Below are 12,663 nucleotides of genomic sequence, written 5' to 3'. Positions count from 1 at the left end.
GGAAAGAATTTGTAGCAGTATTTGCATAAACCTGCAGTCGGGTGACCACCAATAGCTGCTGCTGCATACGCATTAGTGCGCCACCCAGAATCAGCTTCTATGGGTCCTTTAAAATGGACAATTACAGTGTAAGAATGTGTAGCTTGTTTTCTAGCAGTTTCTCCCACAGATCAGGGAAATCCTGTGTGAGTGTCCTGCGCCCTTAGTCATTTCACCTTTTCATTTGGTCACAAGATTAGATTTTTTCTTCGACTAATTCCCCATAATTTGCCTATACTCTCAGTTACCCTGATCACAGGGGCACAGCTGGCGCACTTGGTGTAGAGGTGTGAAGAGAGGGTGCACCAACCTGCCCAGCCCTTTATTACTCTATCAAGGAATTACTTCTCCCTCCCCTCCTCCCCTCCTCCCCCCAGTCACTCTTACACAGATTGGAGCCAGCCGGCCGCAGACTATGGGAGGGGTGACTGGGCCCTATTAGCACAGCTGGAAGATGGCTCCACACACATCAATCATGGGTCAATCTTTATATCAAACTTTGCCTACTCTCCCGAAATGTGGGCAAGTCTCCCAGAGGCTGGAGTCACCTGCTGGTGGGCACCCAGTGTCCAAGTAAAGTGGGCAGTACAGGCGGATGATAATGACAAATGGTGACTTCACCCCTCGGTAGTAATTGCTTTGTTTAGCAGGGAGGGGATACGATGCCCCCAGAACCGTCCACCTCTGCCGCACCATGCCACCTGCAGTGCCGACCTGGTTGCCCCCTCCTATAGAGGGCAGACAGAAGGTTGGCAAGTATGCTCTATATGTTGGTGATGATACATAGATAATATTTTGTTAATATTCTTTCGCATTATGTTGCTATTGAGCTGCATTGTGTCAGGTGTAATATACACTTTGTTTTGCAGAAGGAGGAATAAAACAGTATTAGTCCAACCTAAGAAGTAAAGATGACACAAACGCCAAACCCTACACAGAAGCGATGTCACGTATCCAAACTCAAGGTAAGGAGCCAGGACACCTGCACAGGAAGCCTAATGTAATACATAATATATCTATAATGCTGGTGGGGGCAGTATTTCCTGGTATGGTAACATCTAATGTAATACATAATATATCTATAATGCTGGTGGGGGCAGTATTTCCTGGTATGGTAACGCCTAATGTAATATATAATATATCTATAATGCTGGTGGGGGCAGTATTTCCTGGTATAGTAACGCCTAATGTAATATATAATATATCTATAATGCTGGTGGGGGCAGTATTTCCTGGTATGGTAACGCCTAATGTAATACATAATATATCTATAATGCTGGTGGGGGCAGTATATTCTGGTATGGTAACGCCTAATGTAATACATAATATATCTATAAAGCTGGTGGGGGCAGTATTTCCTGGTATGGTAACGCCTAATGTAATACATAATATATCTATAATGCTGGTGGGGGCAGTATTTCCTGGTATGGTAACACCTAATGTAATACATAATATATTTATAATGCTGGTGAGGGCAGTATTTCCTGGTATGGTAACACCTAATGTAATACATAATATATCTATAATGCTGGTGGGGGCAGTATTTCCTGGTATGGTAACGCCTACTGTAATACATAATATATCTATAATGCTGGTGGGGGCAGTATTTCCTGGTATAGTAACCCCTAATGTAATACATAATATATTTATAATGCTGGTGGGGGCAGTATTTCCTGGTATGGTAACGCCTAATGTAATACATAATATATCTATAATGCTGGTGGGGGCAGTATTTCCTGGTATGGTAACACCTAATGTAATACATAATATATCTATAATGCTGGTGGGGGCAGTATTTCCTGGTATGGTAACCCCTAATGTAATACATAATATATTTATAATGCTGGTGGGGGCAGTATTTCCTGGTATGGTAACCCCTAATGTAATACATAATATATTTATAATGCTGGTGGGGGCAGTATTTCCTGGTATGGTAACGCCTAATGTAATACATAATATATCTATAATGCTGGTGGGAGCAGTATTTCCTGGTATGGTAACACCTAATGTAATACATAATATATCTATAATGCTGGTGGGGGCAGTATTTCCTGGTATGGTAATGCCTAATGTAATACATAATATATATATAATGCTGGTGGGGGCAGTATTTCCTGGTATGGTAACACCTAATGTAATACATAATATATCTATAATGCTGGTGGGGGCAGTATTTCCTGGTATGGTAAAGCCTAATGTAAGATATAATATATCTATAATGCTGGTGGGGGCAGTATTTCCTGGTATGGTAACACCTAATGTAATACATAATATATTTATAATGCTGGTGGGGGCAGTATTTCCTGGTATAGTAACCCCTAATGTAATACATAATATATTTATAATGCTGGTGGGGGCAGTATATCCTGGTATGGTAACGCCTAATGTAATACATAATATATCTATAATGCTGGTGGGAGCAGTATTTCCTGGTATGGTAACACCTAATGTAATACATAATATATCTATAATGCTGGTGGGGGCAGTATTTCCTGGTATGGTAATGCCTAATGTAATACATAATATATATATAATGCTGGTGGGGGCAGTATTTCCTGGTATGGTAACACCTAATGTAATACATAATATATCTATAATGCTGGTGAGGGCAGTATTTCATGGTATGGTAAGACCTAATGTAATACATAATATATCTATAATGCTGGTGGGGGCAGTATCTTCTGGTATGGTAACACCTAATGTAATACATAATATATCTATAATGCTGGTGGGGGCAGTATTTCCTGGTATGGTAACATCTAATGTAATACATAATATATCTATAATGCTGGTGGGAGCAGTATTTCCTGGTATGGTAACGCCTAATGTAATACATAATATATCTATAATGCTGGTGGGGGCAGTATTTCCTGGTATGGTAACATCTAATGTAATACATAATATATTTATAATGCTGGTGAGGGCAGTATTTCCTGGAATGGTAACACCTAATGTAATACATAATATATCTATAATGCTGGTGGGGGCAGTATTTCCTGGTATGGTAACACCTAATGTAATACATAATATATATAATGCTGGTGGGGGCAGTATTTCCTGGTATGGTAACGCCTAATGTAATACATAATATATCTATAATGCTGGTGGGAGCAGTATTTCCTGGTATAGTAACATCTAATGTAATACAAAATATATCTATAATGCTGGTGGGGGCAGTATTTCCTGGTATGGTAACGCCTAATGTAATACATAATATATCTATAATGCTGGTGAGGGCAGTATTTCCTGGAATGGTAACACCTAATGTAATACATAATATATCTATAATGCTGGTGGGGGCAGTATAACCAGGTATGGTAATGCCTGATGTAATACATAATATATCTATAATGCTGGTGGGGGCAGTATTTCCTGGAATGGTAACACCTAATGTAATACATAATATATCTATAATGCTGGTGGGGGCAGTATTTCCTGGTATGGTAACACCTAATGTAATACATAATATATCTATAATGCTGGAGGGGGCAGTATTTCCTGGTATGGTAACACCTAATGTAATACATAATATATATAATGCTGGTGGGGGCAGTATATCCTGGAATGGTAACGCCTAATGTAATACATAATATATCTATAATGCTGGTGGGAGCAGTATTTCCTGGTATGGTAACGCCTGATGTAATACATAATATATCTATAATGCTGGTGGGGGCAATATTTCCTGGTATGGTAACACCTAATGTAATACATAATATATCTATAATGCTGGTGGGGGCAGTATTTCCTGGTATGGTAACACCTAATGTAATACATAATATATCTATAATGCTGGTGGGGGCAGTATTTCCTGGTATAGTAACCCCTAATGTAATACATAATATATTTATAATGCTGGTGGGGGCAGTATTTCCTGGTATAGTAACACCTAATGTAATACATAATATATCTATAATGCTGGTGGGGGCAGTATTTCCTGGTATGGTAACGTCTAATGTAATACATAATATATCTATAATGCTGGTGGGGGCAGTATTTCCTGGTATGGTAACGCCTAATGTAATACATAATATATCTATAATGCTGGTGGGGGCAGTATTTCCTGGTATGGTAACGCCTAATGTAATACATAATATATCTATAATGCTGGTGGGGGCAGTATTTCCTGATATAGTAACCCCTAATGTAATACATAATATATTTATAATGCTGGTGGGGGCAGTATTTCCTGGTATAGTAACACCTAATGTAATACATAATATATCTATAATGCTGGTGGGGGCAGTATTTCCTGATATAGTAACCCCTAATGTAATACATAATATATTTATAATGCTGGTGGGGGCAGTATTTCCTGGTATGGTAACACCTAATGTAATACATAATATATCTATAATGCTGGTGGGAGCAGTATTTCCTGGTATGGTAACGCCTAATGTAATACATAATATATCTATAATGCTGGTGGGGGCAGTATTTCCTGGTATGGTAACACCTAATGTAATACATAATATATTTATAATGCTGGTGAGGGCAGTATTTCCTGGTATGGTAACACCTAATGTAATACATAATATATCTATAATGCTGGTGGGGGCAGTATTTCCTGGTATGGTAACGCCTAATGTAATACATAATATATCTATAATGCTGGTGGGGGCAGTATTTCCTGGTATAGTAACCCCTAATGTAATACATAATATATTTATAATGCTGGTGGGGGCAGTATTTCCTGGTATGGTAACGCCTAATGTAATACATAATATATCTATAATGCTGGTGGGGGCAGTATTTCCTGGTATGGTAACACCTAATGTAATACATAATATATCTATAATGCTGGTGGGGGCAGTATTTCCTGGTATGGTAACCCCTAATGTAATACATAATATATTTATAATGCTGGTGGGGGCAGTATTTCCTGGTATGGTAACCCCTAATGTAATACATAATATATTTATAATGCTGGTGGGGGCAGTATTTCCTGGTATGGTAACGCCTAATGTAATACATAATATATCTATAATGCTGGTGGGAGCAGTATTTCCTGGTATGGTAACACCTAATGTAATACATAATATATCTATAATGCTGGTGGGGGCAGTATTTCCTGGTATGGTAATGCCTAATGTAATACATAATATATATATAATGCTGGTGGGGGCAGTATTTCCTGGTATGGTAACACCTAATGTAATACATAATATATCTATAATGCTGGTGGGGGCAGTATTTCCTGGTATGGTAACGCCTAATGTAAGATATAATATATCTATAATGCTGGTGGGGGCAGTATTTCCTGGTATGGTAACACCTAATGTAATACATAATATATTTATAATGCTGGTGGGGGCAGTATTTCCTGGTATAGTAACCCCTAATGTAATACATAATATATTTATAATGCTGGTGGGGGCAGTATTTCCTGGTATGGTAACGCCTAATGTAATACATAATATATCTATAATGCTGGTGGGAGCAGTATTTCCTGGTATGGTAACACCTAATGTAATACATAATATATCTATAATGCTGGTGGGGGCAGTATTTCCTGGTATGGTAATGCCTAATGTAATACATAATATATATATAATGCTGGTGGGGGCAGTATTTCCTGGTATGGTAACACCTAATGTAATACATAATATATCTATAATGCTGGTGAGGGCAGTATTTCGTGGTATGGTAAGACCTAATGTAATACATAATATATCTATAATGCTGGTGGGGGCAGTATCTTCTGGTATGGTAACACCTAATGTAATACATAATATATCTATAATGCTGGTGGGGGCAGTATTTCCTGGTATGGTAACATCTAATGTAATACATAATATATCTATAATGCTGGTGGGAGCAGTATTTCCTGGTATGGTAACGCCTAATGTAATACATAATATATCTATAATGCTGGTGGGGGCAGTATTTCCTGGTATGGTAACATCTAATGTAATACATAATATATTTATAATGCTGGTGAGGGCAGTATTTCCTGGAATGGTAACACCTAATGTAATACATAATATATCTATAATGCTGGTGGGGGCAGTATTTCCTGGTATGGTAACACCTAATGTAATACATAATATATATAATGCTGGTGGGGGCAGTATTTCCTGGTATGGTAACGCCTAATGTAATACATAATATATCTATAATGCTGGTGGGAGCAGTATTTCCTGGTATAGTAACATCTAATGTAATACAAAATATATCTATAATGCTGGTGGGGGCAGTATTTCCTGGTATGGTAACGCCTAATGTAATACATAATATATCTATAATGCTGGTGAGGGCAGTATTTCCTGGAATGGTAACACCTAATGTAATACATAATATATCTATAATGCTGGTGGGGGCAGTATATCCAGGTATGGTAATGCCTGATGTAATACATAATATATCTATAATGCTGGTGGGGGCAGTATTTCCTGGAATGGTAACACCTAATGTAATACATAATATATCTATAATGCTGGTGGGGGCAGTATTTCCTGGTATGGTAACACCTAATGTAATACATAATATATCTATAATGCTGGAGGGGGCAGTATTTCCTGGTATGGTAACACCTAATGTAATACATAATATATATAATGCTGGTGGGGGCAGTATATCCTGGAATGGTAACGCCTAATGTAATACATAATATATCTATAATGCTGGTGGGAGCAGTATTTCCTGGTATGGTAACGCCTGATGTAATACATAATATATCTATAAAGCTGGTGGGGGCAATATTTCCTGGTATGGTAACACCTATTGTAATACATAATATATCTATAATGCTGGTGGGGGCAGTATTTCCTGGTATGGTAACACCTAATGTAATACATAATATATCTATAATGCTGGTGGGGGCAGTATTTCCTGGTATAGTAACCCCTAATGTAATACATAATATATTTATAATGCTGGTGGGGGCAGTATTTCCTGGTATAGTAACACCTAATGTAATACATAATATATCTATAATGCTGGTGGGGGCAGTATTTCCTGGTATGGTAACGTCTAATGTAATACATAATATATCTATAATGCTGGTGGGGGCAGTATTTCCTGGTATGGTAACGCCTAATGTAATACATAATATATCTATAACGCTGGTGGGGGCAGTATTTCCTGGTATGGTAACGCCTAATGTAATACATATTATATCTATAATGCTGGTGGGGGCAGTATTTCCTGATATAGTAACCCCTAATGTAATACATAATATATTTATAATGCTGGTGGGGGCAGTATTTCCTGGTATAGTAACACCTAATGTAATACATAATATATCTATAATGCTGGTGGGAGCAGTATTTCCTGGTATGGTAACGCCTAATGTAATACATAATATATCTATAATGCTGGTGGGGGCGGTATTTCCTGGTATGGTAACGCCTAATGTAATACATAATATATCTATAATGCTGGTGGGGGCAGTATTTCCTGATATAGTAACCCCTAATGTAATACATAATATATTTATAATGCTGGTGGGGGCGGTATTTCCTGATATAGTAACCCCTAATGTAATACATAATATATTTATAATGCTGGTGGGAGCAGTATTTCCTGGTATGGTAACACCTAATGTAATACATAATATATATATAATGCTGGCGGGGGCAGTATTTCCTGGTATGGTAACACCTAATGTAATACATAATATATATATATAATGCTGGTGGGGGCAGTATATTCTGGTATGGTAACACCTAATGTAATACATAATATATCTATAATGCTGGTGGGAGCAGTATTTCTTGGTATGGTAACACCTAATGTAATACATAATATATCTATAATGCTGGTGGGAGCAGTATTTCCTGGTATGGTAACCCCTAATGTAAAGCCCCTGCGCCCCCTGTAATGCCATGCTGTCACTGAGGGTGCGGGCAGTAGCATAACTCATCTCCAGGGCCTGTAGCCCCTGCACCCCCTGTAATGCCATGCTGTCACTGAGGGTGCGGGCAGTGGCATAACTCATCTCCAGGGCCTGTAGCCCATGCGCCCCCTGTAATGCCATGAAGTCACTGAGGGTGCGGGCAGTAGCATAACTCATCTCCAGGGCCTGTAGCCCCTGCACCCCCTGTAATGCCATGCTGTCACTGAGGGTGCGGGCAGTGGCATAACTCATCTCCGGGGCGAGTAGCCCATGCGCCCCCTGTAACGCCATGCAGTCACTGAGGGTGCGGGCAGTGGCATAACTCATCTCCAGGGCCTGTAGCCCCTGCACCCCCTGTAATGCCATGCTGTCACTGAGGGTGCAGGCAGTGGCATAACTCATCTCCAGGTCCTGTAGCTCCTGTGCCCCCTGTAATGCCATGCTGTCACTGAGGGTGTGGGCAGTGGCATAACTCCTCTTCGGGGCCTGTAACCCCTGCGCCCCCTGTAATGCCATGCTGTCACTGAGGGTGCGGGCAGTGGCATAACTCATCTCCAGGGCCTGTAGCTCCTGTGCCCCCTGTAATGCCATGCTGTCACTGAGGGTGCGGGAAGTGGCATAACTCATCTCCGGGCCTGTAGCCCCTGCGCCCCCTGTAATGCCATGCTGTCACTGAGGGTGCGGGCAGTAGCATAACTCATCTCCAGGGCCTGTAGCCCCTGCACCCCCTGTAATGCCATGCTGTCACTGAGGGTGCGGGCAGTAGCATAACTCATCTCCAGGGCCTGTAGCCCCTGCACCCCCTGTAATGCCATGCTGTCACTGAGGGTGCGGGCAGTGGCATAACTCATCTCCGGGGCCTGTAGCCCATGCGCCCCCTGTAACGCCATGCAGTCACTGAGGGTGCGGGCAGTGGCATAACTCATCTCCAGGGCCTGTAGCCCCTGCACCCCCTGTAATGCCATGCTGTCACTGAGGGTGCGGGCAGTGGCATAACTCATCTCCGGGGCCTGTAGCTCCTGTGCCCCCTGTAATGCCATGCTGTCACTGAGGGTGTGGGCAGTGGCATAACTCCTCTTCGGGGCCTGTAACCCCTGCACCCCCTGTAATGCCATGCTGTCACTGAGGGTGCGGACAGTGGCATAACTCATCTCCAGGGCCTGTAGCTCCTGCGCCCCCTGTAATGCCCTGCTGTCACTGAGGGTGTGGGCAGTGGCATAACTCCTCTCCGGGGCCTGTAACCCCTGTGCCCCCTGTAACGCCATGCTGACACTGAGGGTGCGGACAGTGGCATAACTCCTTTCCGTGGCCTGTAACCCCTGCGCCCCCTGTAATGCCATGCTGTCACTGAGGTTGCGGGCAGTGGCATAACTCATCTCCGGGGCCTGTAGCACCTGCGCCACCTGTAATGCCATGCTGTCACTGAGGGTGCGGGCAGTGGCATAACTCATCTCCGGGGTCTGTAGCCCCTGCACCCCCTGTAATGCCATGCTGTCACTGAGGGTGCGGGCAGTGGCATAACTCATCTCCGGGGTCTGTAGACCTTGCACCCCCTGTAATGGTGGCAGTTCTGCCATTGGCTGCAGGATGTGTTACACTTACTTGCTGACACTTAGAACGTTTCCTGTAATTGCAGGTGTTCCTTTTCTCCTTGTCCTTCGCCTATATCACCAAATCCCTGGCCGTCATCTACGCTCGGAGCATGATCACTCAGATAGAAAGAAGGTTCAACATTCCCTCCTCTCTCGTTGGGGTCATTGATTCAAGCTTTGATATCGGTAAGGTATATACTGGATTACTGGATACAGCAGTGGTGTGGTCCAGGGACCCCCAAATGATTTCTGTACTCGGGGCGCCCCTGACAGACATTCTAGCAAACTTTCTACGTTGGTCGCCTTACTGGGCTACATAAAGGACTGTCAGCTTGTTCCAGAGTTCACCACCATGGTGATAGATAGGAGACCCCAGAAGTATGCCTTAGAGAGGAGACCCCAGAAGTACGCCTTAGAGAAGAGACCCCTCAAGTATGCCTTAGAGAAGAGACCCCAGAAGTACACCTTAGAGAAGAGACCCCAGAAGTACGCCATAGAGAGGAGACCCCAGAAGTAGGCCTTAGAGAAGAGACCCTAGAAGTACGCCATAGAGAGGAGACCCCAGAAGTACGCCTTAGAGAGAAGACCCCTGAAGTACACCTTAAAGAAGAGACCCCAGAAGTACGACTTAGAGAGGAGACCCCAGAAATACGCCTTAGAGAAGAGACACCAGAAGTACACCTTAGAGAAGAGACCCCAGAAGTACACCTTAGAGAGGAGACCTTAGAAGTACGCCATAGAGAGGAGACCCCAGAAGTACACCTTAGAGAAGAGACCCCAGAAGTACGCCTTAGAAAGGAGACCCCAGAAGTACGCCTTAGAGAGGAAACCCCTGAAGTACGCCTTAGAAAGGAGACCCCAGAAGTACGCCTTAGAGAGGAAACCCCTGAAGTACGCCTTAGAGAGGAGACCCCAGAAGTACGCCTTAGAGAGGAAACCCCAGAAGTACGCCTTAGAGAGGAGACTCTAGAAGTACACCTTAGAGAGGAGACCCTAGAATTACGCCTTAGAGAGGAGACCCCAGAAGTACGCCTTAGAGAAGAGACCCCAGAAGTATGCCTTAGAGAGGAAACCACAGAAGTACGCCTTAGATAGGAGACTCTAGAAGTACACCTTTAGAGAGGAGACCCTAGAATTACGCCTTAGAGAGGAGACCCTAAAAGTACGCCTTAGAGAGGAGACCCCAGAAGTACGCCTTAGAGAGGAGACCCCAGAAGTACACCTTAGAGAGGAGACCCCAGAAGTACGCCTTAGAGAGGAGACCCCAGAAGTACGCCTTAGAGAGGAGACCCCTGAAGTACGCCTTAGAGAGGAGACCCCAGAAGTACTCCTTAGAGAGGAGACCCCAGAAGTAGGCCTTAGAGAGAAGACCCCAGAAGTAGGCCTTAGAGAAGAGACGCTAGAAGTACGCCATAGAGAGGAGACCCCAGAAGTACGCCTTAGAGAGAAGAACCCAGAAGTAGGCCTTAGAGAAGAGAGCCTAGAAGTACGCCTTAGAGAGGAGACCCCTGAAGTACACCTTAGAGAGGAGACCCCAGAAGTACGCCTTAGAGAAGAGACCCCAGAAGTACGCCTTAGAGAGGAGACCCCAAAAGTACGCCTTAGAGAGGAAACCCCAGAAGTACGCTTTAGAGAGGAGAACCCAGAAGTATGCCTTAAAGAGGAGACCCCAGAATTACGCCTTAGAGAGAAGACCCCAGAAGTACACCTTAGAGTAGAGACCCCAGAAGTACGCCTTAGAGAGGAGACCCCTGAAGTACGCCTTAGAGAGGAGACCCCAGAAATACGACTTAGAGAGAAGACCACAGAAGTACGCCTTAGAGAAGAGACCCCAGAAGTACGCCTTAGAGAGGAGACACCAGAAGTACGCCTTAGAGAGGAGACCCCAGAAGTACGCCTTAGAGAAGAGACCCCAGAAGTACGCCTTAGAGAGGAGACCCCAGAAGTACGCCTTAGAGGGGAGACCCTAGAGGTATGCCTTACAGGGGAGACCCCAGAAGTACGCCTTAGAGAGAAGACCCCAGAAGTACACTTTAGAGAAGAGATCCAAGAAGTACGCCTTAGAGAGGAGACCCCTGAAGTACGCCTTAGAGAGGAGACCCCAGAAGTACGCCTTAGAGAGAAGACCCCAGAAGTACGCCTTAGAGAAGAGACCCCAGAAGTACGCCTTAGAGAGGAGACACCAGAAGTACGCCTTAGAGAGGAGACCCCAGAAGTACGCCTTAGAGAGGAGACCCCAGAAGTACGCCTTAGAGAAGAGACACCAGAAGTACGCCTTAGAGAAGAGACCCCAGAAGTGCGCCATAGAGAGGAGACCCCAGAAGTACGCCTTAGAGAAGAGACCCCAGAAGTACGCCTTAGAGAGGAGACCCCAAAAGTACGCCTTAGAGAGGAAACCCCTGAAGTATGCCTTAGAGAGGAGACCCCAGAAGTACGCCTTAGAGAGGAGACCCCAGAAGTATGCCTTAGAGAGGAGACCCCAAAAGTACGCCTTATTGAGGAGACACCAGAAGTACGCCTTAGAGAGGAGACCCCAGAAGTACGCCTTAGAGAGGAAGTCCCAGATGTACACCTTAGAGAGGAGACCCCTGAAGTACGCCTTAGAGAGGAGACACCAGAAGTACGCCTTAGAGAGGAGACCCCTGAAGTACGCCTTAGAGAGGAGACCCCAGAAGTACGACTTAGAGTGGAGACCCCAGAAGTACGCCTTAGAGAGAAGACCCCAGAAGTAGGCCTTAGAGAAGAGACCCTAGAAGTTTGCCATAGAGAGGAGACCCCAGAAGTACGCCTTAGAGAGAAGACCCCTGAAGTACACCTTAGAGAAGAGACCCCAGAAGTACGACTTAGAGAGGAGACCCCAGAAATACACCTTAGAGAAGAGACCCCAGAAGTACACCTTAGAGAAGAGACCCCAGAAGTACACCTTAGAGAGGAGACCCCAGAAGTACGCCATAGAGAGGAGACCCCAGAAGTACGCCATAGAGAGGAGACCCCAGAAGTATACCTTAGAGAGGAGACCCCAGAAGTACGCCTTAGAGAGGAGACCCCAGAAGTACGCCTTAGAGAGGAGACCCCAGAAGTACGCCTTAGAGAGGAGACCCCTGAAGTACGCCTTAGAGAGGAAACCCCAGAAGTACTCCTTAGAGAGGAGACCCCAGAAGTACGCTTTAGAGAGGAGACCCCAGAAGTACGCCT

At 44.0% G+C, this 12,663-nt stretch overlaps 1 protein-coding gene across 1 annotated transcript in view; it reads left to right on the top strand.

Moving 5' to 3' along the window:
* The first annotated feature begins 948 nt into the window (after nucleotides 1–948).
* LOC148443350 (solute carrier organic anion transporter family member 1A2-like) overlaps nucleotides 949–12,663 on the top strand; it is a 54,570-nt gene continuing 42,855 nt past the window's right edge. Inside the window, exons 1-2 of the mRNA XM_088462941.1 lie at nucleotides 949–1,004; nucleotides 9,513–9,654. Of these exons, the coding sequence (XP_088319067.1) occupies nucleotides 951–1,004; nucleotides 9,513–9,654 (196 nt within the window). The 5' untranslated portion in view covers nucleotides 949–950. The remainder of the gene's footprint in view (nucleotides 1,005–9,512; nucleotides 9,655–12,663) is intronic.

This window comes from Taudactylus pleione, unplaced genomic scaffold (genome assembly GCF_031769625.1).
Source record: "Taudactylus pleione unplaced genomic scaffold, aTauple2 ptg001296l, whole genome shotgun sequence".
In the NCBI taxonomy this organism is placed as follows: Eukaryota; Metazoa; Chordata; class Amphibia; order Anura; family Myobatrachidae; genus Taudactylus; species Taudactylus pleione.
Note: the sequence above shows the minus strand (reverse complement) of the source record. Positions and strands in the feature narration are given on the sequence as shown.